We start from the raw sequence: 15,701 nt of genomic DNA on the forward strand, positions 1-15,701 counted from the left end.
CGTAAACCTGATGTTTTGGTTGAAGTCGACACATCATCCTCAGATTGTTTTAAAAACATTTAAAAGTTTCACCAATTTACAAAGATGGCTTGGTTTGACGGCGGGATCCCAGAGGCAATTACTGCTTCAAGAAATGAAGCAAAGCTGTTTTTAGTCTACATAAGTGGTATGTACTGTAATGTACAATCGACGACTGTTTCATTAACGTTGTATGGAATGGGTGTATAATACACCGTGTATTAGTAACATGACCGCTAGTAAAACCATTTGATTTAACACACCCCCTGGCCTATTTAAACACTAGCTGCCATGTTAATTTGTTATTTTTTTCTTGAAGGTGACGATGACGATTCCAAGCAGATGAGTGATCTCTGGCAAGAGGAGAGTGTGCTGTCGGTTTGTAAAGAAAAGTGTGTCAGTATCAAACTAGAAAATAATAGGTATGATATGGCATGTATATTAATTTATTTGTACTGTGCAATGTGGGTTGAACTGATTTGATTCTTTCTGCAGCACTGAATTCAAACAATTTGCTGAAGTCTGTATCCTTTTTGTTATACTTTTGCCGTTGGTATTGTTTAATCAATGATTTGTTGTAGTATTTTTTGTTTGCGCGTGGTACTTCCTTAACATTGATTTAACTTCCGAAGACCCTGTAGTAATTGTACCTGTGACATTTATGATTGGAAAAGATGGAATTCCAGTGGAAATAATTGCTGGAAGTGTAAGCACCAGAGAGATCAAAGAAAAAATTTCCACTGCATTTTTGGTAAAAACTCTTTCAAAAACGTTTGTCACATTTTGTAACTTTTGTATCATTTACAGAAAACTTTTCAGCATTCCCCTAAGACTGAAGAACCTGCTCCACAGACACAAACACAGTCAAATGCTGGTAAAAGTAATTGTTTAGTCATGTTATAATACAGGTTACACTAAAATATGCCTATTAGGATTTTCTGACGATGAAGTGCCCTCAGAAAGTCAAACGTTTTCAGATATTGCCAGGTACTTACTAATGGCAAGTGTGTTGAAACATCATGTACAATGTGTGTCAAAATCTGGAAATTTGTGATCCTAATTTTAGCTCAAGCAGAAGTGATCCTCCATTGGATAAAAAGCAGGAGGCGGAAAGACTGCAGGAGAAGATCAATGAACGTCGTCTGAACAAAGCCAAAGATGAGGAAGAGGTATAAGTTTTTACTGTCTCATTGAGTAGTTCAAACTACGGAAGTTTTGATTTTAAAGAAACTTCAATTCAGCAAAATATAAAGATGATAAAAAAATATGAAAAAATAATTTTTAATATGTTACACCTAACTTTAATGTTTTGATGGACTTTTTTTTTTATTTTTTCTTCACACAAAAATGGTTTGAAATGTAGGAGGAAAAGCAGAGGGAAATAGAAAGGCGGACTATGGGAAAGGCAATCCAGCAGATGCGTGATCAACAGAAGGAAATCAAGATAAAGAAAGACCTGGAGGAGCGTCGCAAGGATAAACTGAAAGAAAAGTATGTTTGTTGGCATACAGATTATACTTTTGTTCTTGCCTTAATAAGTGTTTATTGGCAACACTGTCACATAAAGGTAAGGGCATTCTAATTCTTCATGGATTTTGGTAAATCAGTCAATTAATAGACTATCACGGTGAATTTTGTTTTTTAGGGAGGCGTTACAAAAAGTTAGAGAACAAATTGCAAAAGACCGGGAAGAAAGGAAAGCAAGATTTGCGAAGGAGAAACAGGAAAGATTCAGTGAGACAGAAAAGCAAAAACAGGAACAAGAAGCTGCAAGAAGACAAAAGAGTGAAGAACAGGAGAGGGAACGACAAAAGATTGCTCGAATTCAGGTAAAATTTGCCTCATTACATCGATTACATTTTTGTTTTTAACTTGTTCTTACTGAATTATTTGCTTATTATCAGTCACAATAACATAGTGCAGTTGTAATGCAAATGTTTGTAAAAGAGAATAATATTCTGTTTCATCTGGGATTAACTGCAATGTTTCCCATAAAATTTCTCAACACTTAAAATAGCCTGTCTTGATGGTTGATCAGAATTAAGTCAGGGTTGGGCCAGTTCTTTTTAACCATTGCAAAAATAAGACCACTTTTTTATGAAAAAATTGTGGGAAACACTGCTATTAAAGTCAAGATTTTAGTGAAACCACAAATTGTTTGTGGACACTGTGTAGTACATTCAAGTCTGTTCAGAGCAATGTTCTATCACTGGTATTTCTGTTCAGTTTAATTCGCTTTATTAGTTTTTGTTGTACATTAAATTACATCTTTCTGCAGTACCGACTCCCGCAAGGATCTGCATTCACTCGTCATTACCCGAAGGAAACCACCCTCGGAGAGATGATAGCTGATCTGCAAAACCAACCCGTACAACTTCCCAAAGATTTCCGGCTAGTTTTGCGTATGCCCAGGAGGGTTTTCCAACCAGAGGACTATGGCTCCACACTGGAAGAGCTCGATCTTGTGCCCAGTGCTTCGCTTGCTGTTCAGCCAATGTCCTCTACTACAACACAAGTAAGTTTATGACTGAGCAATAGCATATAGTATCAATTTTAGAGCATAGGTTTACCACTGATGGTATTGAACCTGGAAAACATGCACTACACAATTGAAATTGTGCTGTAGGCGGTATCAGTCTTAGTCTAGCTTTACTTACTGGTTTATTTCTTTTGACACACTGATTTTAAAACACTTTTAACAGCATGAGATTTTGTGTATTGAAAATGACACAAGAAGTTTACTAGAAACTATTGCAGTTTATTTTGTTGGTAGTAAAAAATATCATTAGAAAAAATCGACTTACTGCTGACAAGACAATAATGTAGAAAAAGAAAACCTTTCCTAAACTTCATGTCAAAATTACAAACTCATATATGTGTTTTATGGCCAGAAAATGATTTTAAACCTAGGCAATTGCTTGTGTTTAAAGGGAGGTCAGAGCCAAAACGTCGTACAATCTGTGATCAAATTCGTTATTCTCATTCTTTCACTGCCTTTGAACATCCTGGTTGGACTTTGGAAGGCATTATTCGGTCCTAACGAAACCCAACAAACCGCTGCTTCCTCTTCTCCCATTCCTTCTGCCGGTCACGAACCATCACCTACCACGTCCTCCCAACACAGGTAATACCACTACCAGCAGTCTCATCCACTCAGAATGTGTCACTAGTTTTTTAGTGGGGCGTTTGGAAAGTGCCCTTGGTTTGTCGCTTGTCATCTGTGGTTATTGTCTCACAGCTTCTAATGAGTTTGGTAGAAAAAAAATGACGGGTTCAAAGTTTCACTATTTAAATTTGTAATTAACTTACAGTATATGCTTGTAATTCACATAGTTTGTATCAGTGCACGTATATCACTATGTTTCATAACGTCCTGTCAGTCTGTGATTTGGGATATATATAGGTATAATTTTGTTGTAATTATGAATAACGTGATAATTCTCAACCGTGTCTTTTTCGACCTATTTTTGTTAAAAAGCTACACTTTCATAAACCTGTCCCCGTTTAAAAAAAATTGCTCAACTGCGCCTCAAGTGTATAAACCAGTGTCTTAAAACAGCGGCAGTGAAGCCGTGCGTCGCCGCAATGCACCCGGAGCAAGCAAAGAGACCAAGCAACAGGGAAACATGCACAGGTTGAGTGATGTAAAAAGGGACGACGACGATGATGCGACTTGGAACGGCAACTCGACTCAACAAATGTGATCTGAGGAGCAGCCGCGTGTGTATAACGCAACACCAATCAGCCTAGCGCTCAAGTAATCATATTATACGCACCAGGCGATGTTTGTGCGGAAAATGGGAAAATGCGTGTTTGTTTTTGAAAAACTGTCATTAGCGTCTATGTTTGTTAAACTAAAACAATGCTTGTAATGTCGGTTAATCTGAAAAATGTCGCTAATCATTTTGAGGCTTTGCTTTTGTAAAGGTCCTACCAATGACTGATGGCGGATCTTTCTCTGTTACTTAGTATCGTTGATCGATCGATTATAACAAACAAGGACGAACCATTATTCCAGCGTTGTTTTTACCCGTTGACAGGAAAAAGTAATAATTCTTGTTTTGGGCAATGTGTATTGTAGCGCGAGGTTCTGCATTTATCACCCTGCCGTTGATTTCTCATTTCAAACATAAAACATTTGTCGTACTTCGTAAACTGGTGTCCGTAAATTTAAACCCTTACTTGGGCGATTACTGTGTGTACATTTTCTTGTCCATAAATCTTCTATCCTACCGTTATTGGTTGATCAGTGAGAACTTTCTGCCATAGCCGCTTTCTGTGCCATGTACAATATGAAGTGTGGATCTTAAAAACAAAATACAAGCTGCAGATTTTCGTGCTTGTGAATTAATTCTGGGAATCATTTTCCATTCTGTTTACTTGTGTGAAGGGCATGTTGTGAGGTAGTGGAGACCCTTTCTATTTTAACCTAATTCTTGCTTTTTTGTTAAAGACACTGATGATGCTTTTAACAAAGCGAAATATGTTTGTCTGACTTACCAAGACTGACCGATTGCAGTCTGAAACTACAGTTTCTCAGAGCGCAAATTTTCGTGTTGAAATGTTGCGCAATGTCGTCGTTCGGCGATGACCTCAGCGTTGCACCATGTTTGTTCTTGGCGCAAGTTTAGTACACGTGGCACGGTAGCAACGGTAAGAGTTGCGCAATACTCGAACAATGCCATTGTTCCAGTCTATAATCTGACATAACCCGAGTGGTGCTTTCCCTAGTGGGGGACCATGTTTTGTCTGCAGACGCCTTCGATTCCCTCGTGTAGTTGTCACCATGGTGACAATTGTTTCGTAAATAATGGTTGTACGCTTATCGCACACTTTGCATAGCAACAACAAGAAATCTGCTCCACTGGGTGCGGTGAACACCTTGCGCCTGTTTCATGTGAAATTGAAACACCGAAAAGGGCGCTTTTAATGCTGCGTATATTCAATAGCTTGGTCTGCGGCACAAAATGACTTACACTGTAGGAGGTTAACTGGGGTCAAACGCACAATTTTTTCCTGTTGCTTTAAAAGTGATTTTATAATTGGTATTTTGCCTCAAATCAATCAATCAACCTCAATTTTAAACAGTTGCTGAAAGATTAAAGTGCTTTTTTTCGGCACAATAAATCCCACTTGGTTTATTTTATTTGATGAAGATAAAATACTGTATTGATGCAGAAATAGTGCAAAGAAATTTGAAACAAAGAACATCAGACGAATATACGAAAGCGCAATAAATCAACATACGTACATCGAATATAGTTCGATAAAAAGCACATCACGATATGCAAGTAATAACAAATAGAAAATGATCCCACTTCCTCGAAAGTTAATAAACCTGGCAGGTAATAACATAATTCTTCGTTGACGTTTTGGAATCTCGAGTAACTAAACGCCTCCATTGCCGATTTTCTTGAGGCAATCGAGCAAAGATTGGTCATTGTTGCCGGGACTTGCATTGTCGATTCCTGCTATATCCACTTTCCCATGTTCCTGCCAGCAGGTTTGCAATTCATCTGTTCGCTCGGCTACAAGATCAAGGCTTGACCTTGGCGGTTTTTCGATGCAGACAAGGATCACCACGCAGACCAAGAGAACTTTAGAAACCATGGTGGTTTTTGTTTGACAGTTCGGATGTAATATGTGCGAATGCTCCGGTGATGGTTATTATATGTCACCTGTGGGTAAATCCCCTATTGCGTGTCCATATTCCTGGCCCACAGTCGAGAAAACGGTTTCGATATGACGTCATATACCGCCTTTGTTACTCGTTGTGTCGCAAACGTCGTTGGCTTGCTCACGTGAAAAAGCGTAAACAATGAAAGGTACCGTAAAATTACGACATGATACTGAGGTTCGCATGTTGATGGGATAGCACATACACTGAAGGAACACATGAAATTTGGAGGCACCAACATTTTTGTTTGTCGTTAGCTGATGGAAGCAAACAACTTATAGCAATAGAAACATAACGGTTCCCACCCACCGTTTTCCCTCATAGATATAACAAACTGTCAAAAATTAAAAAAAAACAAAGCATGGAAAAAAGACTTTCGAGATGGAAATATGGCATTACAGAGAACAAATGCAAGCAAATAAAAAGTCCATGGTGTAAATTTTACCGCACATAACTGACGTAAATTTTGTTGTAACTCTCACGATGTTTAGGCGTAAGTTTCTGGTGTGCTGACGTTGCGTTTCACCGCTATCGGTCTCTCGCGTTACACAGAACTTTGTTTGAACAAGACACGGCATGCCTTTGTCTGTTTTCAACCGTAGATATGCGCCAGAGTGGTGCAACTCCTATTGACACAAAAATTAAAACCAGTAGGCAAAGAACGACTGATCCAAGATTTGTAGAAGCTGCAACAAAGCGTTCCGCACAAAATGTTCAAATCGCAGTCAGGTTAAAGCACGATGACCAGCAGGTGTTTTCAGGCAATTGTCGACACAGATTTGGTTGTTGCCGCAAAATTCACAGCAATCGCCGTAAACTTTATCAAGGTCAGTTTGCTTCGTTATGCCGTATTTTTCTTTCTCTTGCTGGGGTATTCCTTGCCAGTAGACGCTTATTTCGTCTTTGCAGTCGGTTACGCGTTCTTGTCGTACCTTGGGTGCGTTGGCGCCTGTGATTGGAATTGCTGCACTGATTGCGACGAAGATCAAAAATATTATGCACGTTACCACAGAAAAAACCTTCGAAACCATTGCAGGCTTTCAACAGTTTACAAAACTTTGCCTCGTTCTAAACCTCTGCGTGGATTAGAAAACACAGCGATTTCTTTTTATCTTGTGTGACTTTCAAAATCTTAGCTACAATGTAAACAAGTAGGGTAGCGCAGCGCTTTTTAAACAGTTTTTTGTTTCCGCTTTCCCAGGTATTTCCCCCTGAACTGGAAACGACTTTGTTACAACAGGAATACAACTATAGCACGTGTTTACGTTTGGGATATACGCGATTTTTCTCAACTTCTCCAAAAGTTAAACTGTATACTTTATCTATTAAAGACTCTCAATCCTGATTGAATTTAACTAGCGCCATTTTTACCGTAAAACATATATGTTTTCGCAAGAAACTGAATCCATGGTCGTGCGATGTGGCAAGGAAGATATGGTAAAAACGCGGCGAAACAAATCCGAAGGTGGCCAATTATTCAGCGGTTTTACAGCAAGGCAACAAATTATGGCTACAACAATTGTCGGAAAGGTCGTGTCATATTGGAAAATCCAACAGAGGAAGAAGATTGGTTTCGAATACAAACTTGGCGTGAATGGTTTATCAGTTGCTCCTTGCATGACGTGATCTGGTATGCGTGGCAAGGATTTGGCGGGATTCAGCTAGTTTGTACCGGTTCGTACGAAACGGTTTTGGAAATTTCATTGCGTGGTCCTTTGTCACAACCGTATGTGTTGTAGAACTACATGTTTCACTTCGAACACTACATTCCCGCGGCTAAAAATGTGCTATTAATAGCCCTGATAATTGTAATTACGTTACAACTTGCAAACGCACGCTTGTTTACAACGCATCGGCAGGTGGCAATTCAGTAGAACTCGCACATAATCTCGTTTGAAATGGATTCGTTCATATGTCGGTGCCATATGTCGTGGCATGCTGCTAGTGAGAAAACCGGATTTTATAATATTTGAATTCCTCCAAATGGTCATAGTTCTCACTGGGATTGAAGAGACGCAACTTTGGGACAAAAGTGTCGTAGCCATCGGTCCGAAATTTTGGTTTGCGCCATATTCCATAAGTTAAAGCAAGTGAAAGTTTCTTGGGTAAAATTATCGCGATTTTGGAGGGGCAGGCTCCGCTGGCTACTTCTCGGCTACTTCAATGTTCGGTGCCTATCATTGTTATATCCGTCTAGATGTTGTCAGGTAATTGTGACTATTGTTTTGGCAAAGAAGGCATAAACAGCTGAATTGCATTAACATGTGTAACATAACCTTTGGCTTTCAAATATTCAAATTTTGATGGTCCGAAAATATAGGACGTTATAATTCGTTTCATAAGAGGAGCTTTATTATATATTTCAGTTTCCCTTTTTGAAAGGGTATTTCCAAATACATCAAGGAGCAATAGTACGAGGTTTGTGACCATTCTACAGTAATAGCCTATTATTCATATGTAGTATTACCAAGGTGCAAGGCCGATTCAATTCTATTAACTCAAACTGTTTCAATTTGATGTTTATTTATCTGAAAGGCAGCAAAAGCAGGATGTTGCAATGAAGGAAGCGCAATCGAATCGCAAAAGAGCTTTACCTACAACACACGTGGAAACTTATAAAAGATGAATAAAAAGATTAAAATTACAAAACGCAAGAAATGCATAACATCATTTCGAAGAATAAATAAATTGTACATGCAATATTTGAACTAGCATATCCAGCGTGCACAGCAAGCATTTTTAGAAATTGCAAAGCGTCAATAATCACACAACAAGCATCCATTGTTCTAAACAATTCTTTCGAAGGTAACTCGATAATCGTGCACTTTTGTCAGCACCGTGTAATATCTCTAGTTGTTCATTGAGGACAGTAGTTAGTCAGAGTCAGAACGATCTCCATGGTTCTCGAATTATTTATGCTTATGTTTCACTTTTGTCTTTAATCTGGTCTTGCTGTAGCCTAAGTTAGGCTACATTCCATGCGGTTTCGTTCGACTTGTCATCGCATGGTTGGTGATTATTTGGTGGATATCTTTGTCCGTCTTGCGCCAGTTGTTCGCCCGCCATGTTGTGCTTCGAAAATACAACGTTGTCGTTCTTGTTGTTCTGTTTTGGTTGAGTGCCATTGCTTGGTTCTGTTGTCTTGAGCAATGGCAAGGTGGACTGGTTGGTGGAAAACGATGATTGTGAACTGCTTGCTAATACCTTACCACCGTTCTTTTCGTTTCCCTTTTCAACGTCTGAAGATTTTGACGTTGCTTTTGCTCGTAACTTGTAAAGCAAATAACGTGTCAGGCCAATGAGCACAACTGCGCAAAAGCCGTACATAATGTACATTTGCAGCTGCAGTGGCCAAAGCTATTTCTCGGCGAATTCGGTTCGGTTACATATACAGCAATACATACAATACAATACATACAGCAAGTTCGGTTGTTCCTCCCCTGGAAATCACCCGAAAACTTGCCTGGTGAATCCCCAGGTTATTGTGTTTACTCTCACAAACGTGTCTGCCTGGCTGTTACGTGACCGGTTCACGTAGAGCAGGGGCAGGCAACTTCTCCAGTCGGCGGGCTTGATATGGGAAAATGAAGTACTTGGCGGGTCGGATCCTGAATCGATACATTAATCGCGTATTTATCCACCTATACAAAGACATTATCATGTAAGACCGGAAACTGTCTGCGGGCCCCTCAAAATCTCGTCGCGGGCCAGATCCGACCCGCGGGCCGTATGTTGCCCGCCCTTGACGTAGAGCACTCAAGGGATATAACTTCTAGTCCCTTTATCGCGTTTTCGTGGGAAAAGTTTTCATTGACATGCATACATAGGTCCTCCTATAGTATAACGTTTCTTAGCATTGTAACCAAGCAGATGACTTATGCCCAGATATAATACATAGGGAAGTGGGTTGTATGCATATTTGCACTTTTACGCTTGCTTCTTTCGAAAATTATTCTTGGGAGGAATTGTCACCCTCGCTTTGGTGTAGTGTGGTTGAGTTTCTTGCTTTAATGGGGGGGTTCGTTACAATTAACGCATCCAGCAGAGGAATTTTGGAACCGTTTAAATCAAGCGCGGTAGTTGAACTTAGGCATCTGGTTGTCCTAGCCCGAGGCACGAGCACATTTTCTTACAAAAAGGTCCGGTCAAACTCAACAACATAAAATGCTCCAATTTTGACATGTTTATTTTTCAAAGAGGCAAGAAAATGAGGATGTTGCAATGAAGGAAGCATAATTTAAACGCATAAGAGCTTTAGCTACAACACACGTGGAAAAAAAGATGAAAAAAATACAATTACGAAAGGTACCAGTTGTTTACGACGTCATGCAGTGTTTAATTTTTTTGCAACGGTTTGTTCATGTCAACAGTTTACAAATTTCTGGCATAAAAATCAGTTGAGAAAATAAATAAATTGTACATACAGTATTCAAACTAGTTCTTCTAGCGTGCACAGCGAGCATATTTAGAGATTGTGAAGCGTCAGAAAACACACAACAAGCATCCATTGCTCCAAACAATTCTTTCGAAGGTAACCCGATAATCGTACACTTTTGTTAGCGCCGTGTAATATCTCTAGTTGTTGACAGGCTTCTTTATTAAGGAAAGTAGTTACTTAGAATAGAGGTTTAAATCAGTGGTTCTCAAAATATTTGTCTTTAAACAGGTCTCAGATAAAATAGTTATTATGTTTTGAACCCCTGCCCCCTTACAAAATGTTTCCCTGTCCACTTGCTGTAGTCGAAGCTAGGCAAATGTTTTCTGTACGGTTTCGTTCGACTTATCATCAGATGGTTGGTGATCATTTGGAGGATATCTTTGTTCGCCTTGCGACAGTTGTTTACCAGCTATGTTGTTCTTCGAAAGTACTACGTTGTCGTTCTTGTTGTTCTGTTCCGGTTGAGTGCCATTGCTTGGTTCTGTTGTCTTTAGCAATGGCAAGGTGGACTGGTTGGAGGACAACGAAGATTGTGAACTGCTTGCCGATACCTTACCAGCGTCCTTTTCGTTTCCCTTTTCAACGTCTAAAGATTTTGACGCCGCTTTTGCTCGTGACTTGCAAAGTAAATAACATATCAGGCCAATGAGCACAACTGCGCAAAAGCCGTACAATATATACATTTGCAGCTGCAGTGGCCAAAGCTGTTTCCCGACGAATTCGGTCGGACACTTAATCTTGCACATCACAGGGTCACCATTGGTACATAGAGTGACACAATCCTCACATTCTCCAGAAGCACCAACGTATTTGTCAATCTTTACACACTGGTAAGTTTTTGCTTCTCGTAAACTAAACTTCTCCCTAACCAAAGCCGAAACAACTTCTTCCATATTTTGTGACGAACTCATCTTTGCAGTTAGTTCTTGTCAATGAAGTCGGTTTAACAGTACTGTTTTTTCGCAACACCTGTCTGTAGTAACTAAATTGAAACTATGTGAGAAACAGACATTTAGTCGATATATATAGACGGTAGTGTTCTACATACCGAAAAAATAACCGACACATGGCACCTTGGGTGGAGCACCTGTGTAGTTTCCCTTTCGTTGCCGTCGCAGTCGTGTTTGTTTGCTTTCATGAGTCACTCGACTAGCACGCGGCCACAGAGAAAGCACGTGACACCATAAATTGCGCAACACATCTTTAACATTGGATGGGAACAGGAGTGTTTTCACCAACTCAATTTGTTGACGCGTTTTGTCCCAAATTGTAATAATTTCATAGATAACTTTGTTGAATACAACAGATACGTATGCGGTTAATAAAATCTACCATGCTTTCCTCGATATTCAAATCATCATCACTTCAAACCTGACCTGACCACTTTAGTAGGCAAATAAAACAACATCATTTTTTTCGAAAGTTTTGTTTTCTAATAAAGGCGAAGCAAAAAAGGTAAAGGTGCGGTAACCAACTTCTATAATGTTTACATTGATTAGCAACACTGGTTTTGGACAATGGCGTTAAAAGGCCGTGTATTACTTGGAAATTGGTCAGGGTGTGAACAACAGTAGTTATTGCAACAGAGACATACGGGGAAGACGATTCAACTACCGAGGGAAGCACCCGGTACGTGCCCAGACAAACTGGATTGAACCGGAATGACGACGTTGTTTACAGCGGTACATCGAGTGTTTTTGTTCCCGACGCTTTAACAATTGCGTACATAGCTGAGGGATTTTGATGGTCACGTTTACATGCACGTAGCGTTCAAAATATTTTGTGACAGGTAATGCTATGCGTACGCAATTCAATACAGTAGCGATGGTCTTCTGTTGTTCGCAAGCTCTTCTAGGTATGGTCATGGTAGCCAAACAAACCTGCTGTCGTGAAATGTTAGTTTAAGCGAAACAACACTCATTGCAAAATACAGTGTAGTCTTTACGAAATATTTGCTCTGCAAACATGGAAAGTTTGTCACTCGTGGGCAAAGTTCGCATATATGATGCATATGCTCCATTTTCATAGCGAAGCAAGCGGGCGGAAATAATATGTACAGATAACGCATTGGTAGGTGCGTTGTCCGAAAGTTTACACTTTTACTCGTGTTTCTTGCGACGAATCTTCGGCTGGTTGAACATTCTTAGGAGGAAACGCTGCCCTCGCTTCGGTACTGTGTGGTTGGGTTTCTTGCTTTGGAGAGGGGGTTTCGTCATGCTTTACTTCCATCAGCGGAGCTTGCGAACTGTTTGAGTCGAGCGTGGTAATAGAACTTACGACTGAGGGTATCTCGTTGTCTTTACCCTTTTCCGCGTCATCATATTCGCGCTTTTCCTTCTGTTTTTTCCCGCGACAGCACCAGCACTTACGCACAAATACAGCCATAAGCACTAAAACAACGAATCCCAACACCGCGGAAACAGCGATTAAAAGTTTTTGCTGATTTTCATAAATTTCCAGTTGTTCGTCAAGCCGTTGGCTTAGCGGTTCTAGCTGGTAGATTTCTGTGTATATTGTTGGGCACTTTTGTATGCACATGTTCTGGTCCCCGTTACGGCACAAGTCGTAACAGCTTTTACACTCTCCAGAGTAATCTGGGTACATATGGCCCTTTTTCAAGCATTTGTAAACGTCTGAATCTTCCTTGCTGAATCTGGTATCTACAGCATACTTGGCAACTGCCCAAATTTTGTTATCCAAAGACATTGTCTCGTTTACTTTAGCTTTTTGCGCGTCGGCAGTTGAACCAAATCCAACCAAGCACAAAACCAAGCATGTACTGAACATCAATGAATCTGCCATATTAGCTCTTTGTCTCTCGCTAGACGAAGTTGAATAACAAGTATACTTGATGAATCATAGCTTTTACTCCCTCTGTTTTTCCCCCGGGAAGTCCCGAGTGGTGCTTACAAGATATTGCGCCATACTGAGCAAGCGTGCGACACCAATGGCCGGTTTACACAGCACGAGCGCAGTTCGGACCACACGCGATGTTTCCACTGTATGTAAACCCATCAAGGAGTCATTTTAGTCTATTAAACTAGCAGACATAAAGTTCCAACCACTTACAGCAATATCAAGTACTGGTACGGCACACAAACCATTACAATTCAATTCGATTTCCTGCGCACCTACATTTCATTTTGTTGCCACATGAATGCGTTGCGCCAACTATACCAGTACATTTGTACATTTCAAGCAGCCTCGATACACAACGTCAGTGTGTGCCAAAGTGTGCGGGAAATGGGCGAAAACACGCGTACCTTATCCCAGCACATACACGCAAAACAAACAGAGAACGCGCTCCAGAGCATATCAGCCCAATAGGGTGCCCTGGTGCCAGGATAATTTCGATTTGATTTTTCGGTTTCAGGCGGAACTAATAGAAATTTTTTGAACATTTAAATGCATACAAACGGACACTGAAAGTCGCTGCATGCTGCTTGAACCCCAGCTTTCAACTGACGGCACAACAAAACGGCGCCTTATAATAAAAATACATTTACAATATCATTGAAAATTTGATAAGCAAAGTGGAGCCAATGATATGGATTGTGTAAGCTGCAGACAGGTGGCCACTGTTTTGACCTAAATCATTGATAATGATAAGGGGCCAAAAAACGACTCCTCAGAAACGTTGAGGTAGAAAAGTTTAAAGTTGGTATTTGATATCAAACACAAATAAACAATAAAACTTGAACCTGATAACAGTTCGGCGCACCCACTTTTTTGTTTGGTTCGGGACAAATCACAAGCAAAGAGTGCCCAAGACCTTACGGCAACAACTGAATGACTTCCACTGCCCCCCTCAAGCAAGAAGGCAATGCATCCGCGTCCGCAACACTCGCACCTCACAAGCAATGGTGGTCAATGTCTATGCAGGAATTGAAGAATCCTTTACCGAGCTAGAGAGAGCGCATTAATTATTTAGCACGGCACTGCAGCGCACTTTCGCCCAAGGCAAATGCCTGCCCAACAATAACAACAGAACGAAGTAGACTGGCTAACGCAGGCGATTCGGCAGGCAGCAAATTGGTATTATTTTGCAAAGTGTCCTGGGAGCATTGAATCGGGGAATGCAGCTTTTGGAGAGGTTTAACCGAACCCTGATGGAAATGAATTCAACAGTTACTCCTGACAAGTATGCTTGTTTACGTTTATATTTTGTGTGTCTTTATTTTGCAATAACGACATTCATGCAGTATATACAGTTTTTATGTAATTTTTTTTATGCAGGTATATTATTGTTTAAAATTCTGTCCTTCTGGCACAATTAAACGTAATTTTTATTGACCGACGTTTCATCTTCTATTCAGCTATTTCAGCAGGGTTGCCCTAAATAGTAGGTGGAACGTCAGTCAATAAAAGTTACGTTTAATTGTGCCAGAAGAACATATTTTTAAACAATATTATACCTGGCAGACATAGCACTATATACAGGTAGTAAATTAAATAAGAGGCACATATAGGCAGTAACAAGTCAAATATCACCCGACAATGATTACGTCATAACATAAGATAAGTGGTATATCCACAGGAGATCACGATATATGTGTACCGCTTACATGGGAAATGTCCTTACGTTGTGTATCTCGTTATGTTTCTCTCTTGCATTGTTCTTGAAGTTCTTTTTGTTCGCCTCACACTCGATTTGAAACTTTTGATGGAGGTTACGTCATTAAACCAGATCTGTATGTTCAGAAATGGAACCACGATTGCATGGACCGGTGGCGATTTAGACAACAACTCTTCCGACACTGCTCTGGTCGCAGGCGTGTCAGTAAGCGTCGTTCTCTTTCTGGTACTGGCCGGTATTATTGTCCTTTTGGCCCTGTTGCAGCGCTACCGCGTGGCGCGCCAGAGAGCTGCAATTATGGCAACTCCTGTAAATAGAGGTGAAGATTCGGGGTTGACTGTTGCTACACAGCAGGAAAACGGTTCTCACACGCTGCCTGATCCGTTTGAAAAGAAGAAGCAGGGCAAAAAAAGACGCGGCAGACTCTTTCGACCGCGCAAAGGCGTCCTGGTTTAAAGCATTTCTCCGGGATTTGCATGCAACTGTTACAATGTTCTTTTTTGCTTACTTGTTGTGTGTTGTACAGGCAATATTTTTTGTGTGACAGTTGTTGTCATCATTTGCAGTAGATGTTAATACGCATTAATTTTTCGATGAACTTTTTTGTTTTCTAACTTATCGCTAGAAGGCGGTAGACGGCAGAGTTATTTTTGCAGCCAAGTGTTAAAAATCGGCCATGTCTTTATTTTTCTATAATAGAGTGCTTAATAATTCCTGTAATTACTGTATTTGTTTTTGCAATACGGCTGTAAAAGATTCAAGTTCCATTAAACAAAAGTTCTTTGCTCATTGCACAGATTTATCTGCGCATGAAAAGCAAAATTCTCCGAAACTTTCAAGTAATTTTTACTGATTCAAAATAGTAGCTTGTTTAAAACAATGATGGTAGTCGGAGATGACTCTCCCGTTGGCCACACGTAGTCTCTGGTAACAAGTGGATCAGTTACGGTTCAGTTAGTACCCTCTATAGCTAGGTAGATTTAGATTTTGTT

General features: G+C 40.2%; 3 protein-coding genes across 3 annotated transcripts; 2 read left to right on the top strand and 1 right to left on the bottom strand.

The window, feature by feature from the left end:
* The first annotated feature begins 18 nt into the window (after positions 1–18).
* Positions 19–4,337, top strand: LOC145903821 (UBX domain-containing protein 4-like). The gene is made up of 12 exons (XM_082991987.1): positions 19–166; positions 338–440; positions 514–542; positions 651–769; positions 826–892; positions 951–1,005; positions 1,085–1,187; positions 1,382–1,509; positions 1,664–1,847; positions 2,297–2,533; positions 2,949–3,142; positions 3,578–4,337. Exons 1-12 carry the CDS (start codon positions 85–87, stop codon positions 3,720–3,722), a joined length of 1,446 nt encoding a protein of 481 aa, XP_082848113.1. The 5' UTR covers positions 19–84; the 3' UTR covers positions 3,723–4,337.
* Positions 4,338–9,863: 5,526 nt separating this feature from the next.
* LOC145899688 (uncharacterized) lies at positions 9,864–12,978 on the bottom strand. The gene has a single exon (XM_082988586.1). The coding sequence runs from the start codon at positions 12,933–12,935 to the stop codon at positions 12,225–12,227; it is 711 nt and encodes a 236-aa protein (XP_082844712.1). The 5' UTR covers positions 12,936–12,978; the 3' UTR covers positions 9,864–12,224.
* Positions 12,979–14,001: 1,023 nt separating this feature from the next.
* Positions 14,002–15,450, top strand: LOC145913074 (uncharacterized). The gene is made up of 2 exons (XM_083000600.1): positions 14,002–14,274; positions 14,835–15,450. The coding sequence occupies exons 1-2, from the start codon at positions 14,210–14,212 to the stop codon at positions 15,163–15,165; spliced, it is 396 nt and encodes a 131-aa protein (XP_082856726.1). The 5' UTR covers positions 14,002–14,209; the 3' UTR covers positions 15,166–15,450.
* Positions 15,451–15,701: the final 251 nt, after the last annotated feature.

Source organism: Ascidia mentula, chromosome 1 (genome assembly GCF_947561715.1).
Source record: "Ascidia mentula chromosome 1, kaAscMent1.1, whole genome shotgun sequence".
NCBI lineage: Eukaryota > Metazoa > Chordata > Ascidiacea > Phlebobranchia > Ascidiidae > Ascidia > Ascidia mentula.

Coding starts and splice junctions, on each gene's coding strand:
- LOC145903821 (XM_082991987.1), top strand. CDS start 85: ATGGCTTGGTTTGACGGCGGGATCCCAGAGGCAATTACTGCTTCAAGA. Junction 441..513: donor ATCAAACTAGAAAATAATAG/GTATGATATGGC, acceptor TTCTTTCTGCAG/CACTGAATTCAAACAATTTG. Junction 2,534..2,948: donor TGTCCTCTACTACAACACAA/GTAAGTTTATGA, acceptor TTGTGTTTAAAG/GGAGGTCAGAGCCAAAACGT.
- LOC145899688 (XM_082988586.1), bottom strand. CDS start 12,935: ATGGCAGATTCATTGATGTTCAGTACATGCTTGGTTTTGTGCTTGGTT.
- LOC145913074 (XM_083000600.1), top strand. CDS start 14,210: ATGCAGCTTTTGGAGAGGTTTAACCGAACCCTGATGGAAATGAATTCA. Junction 14,275..14,834: donor TCAACAGTTACTCCTGACAA/GTATGCTTGTTT, acceptor CTGTATGTTCAG/AAATGGAACCACGATTGCAT.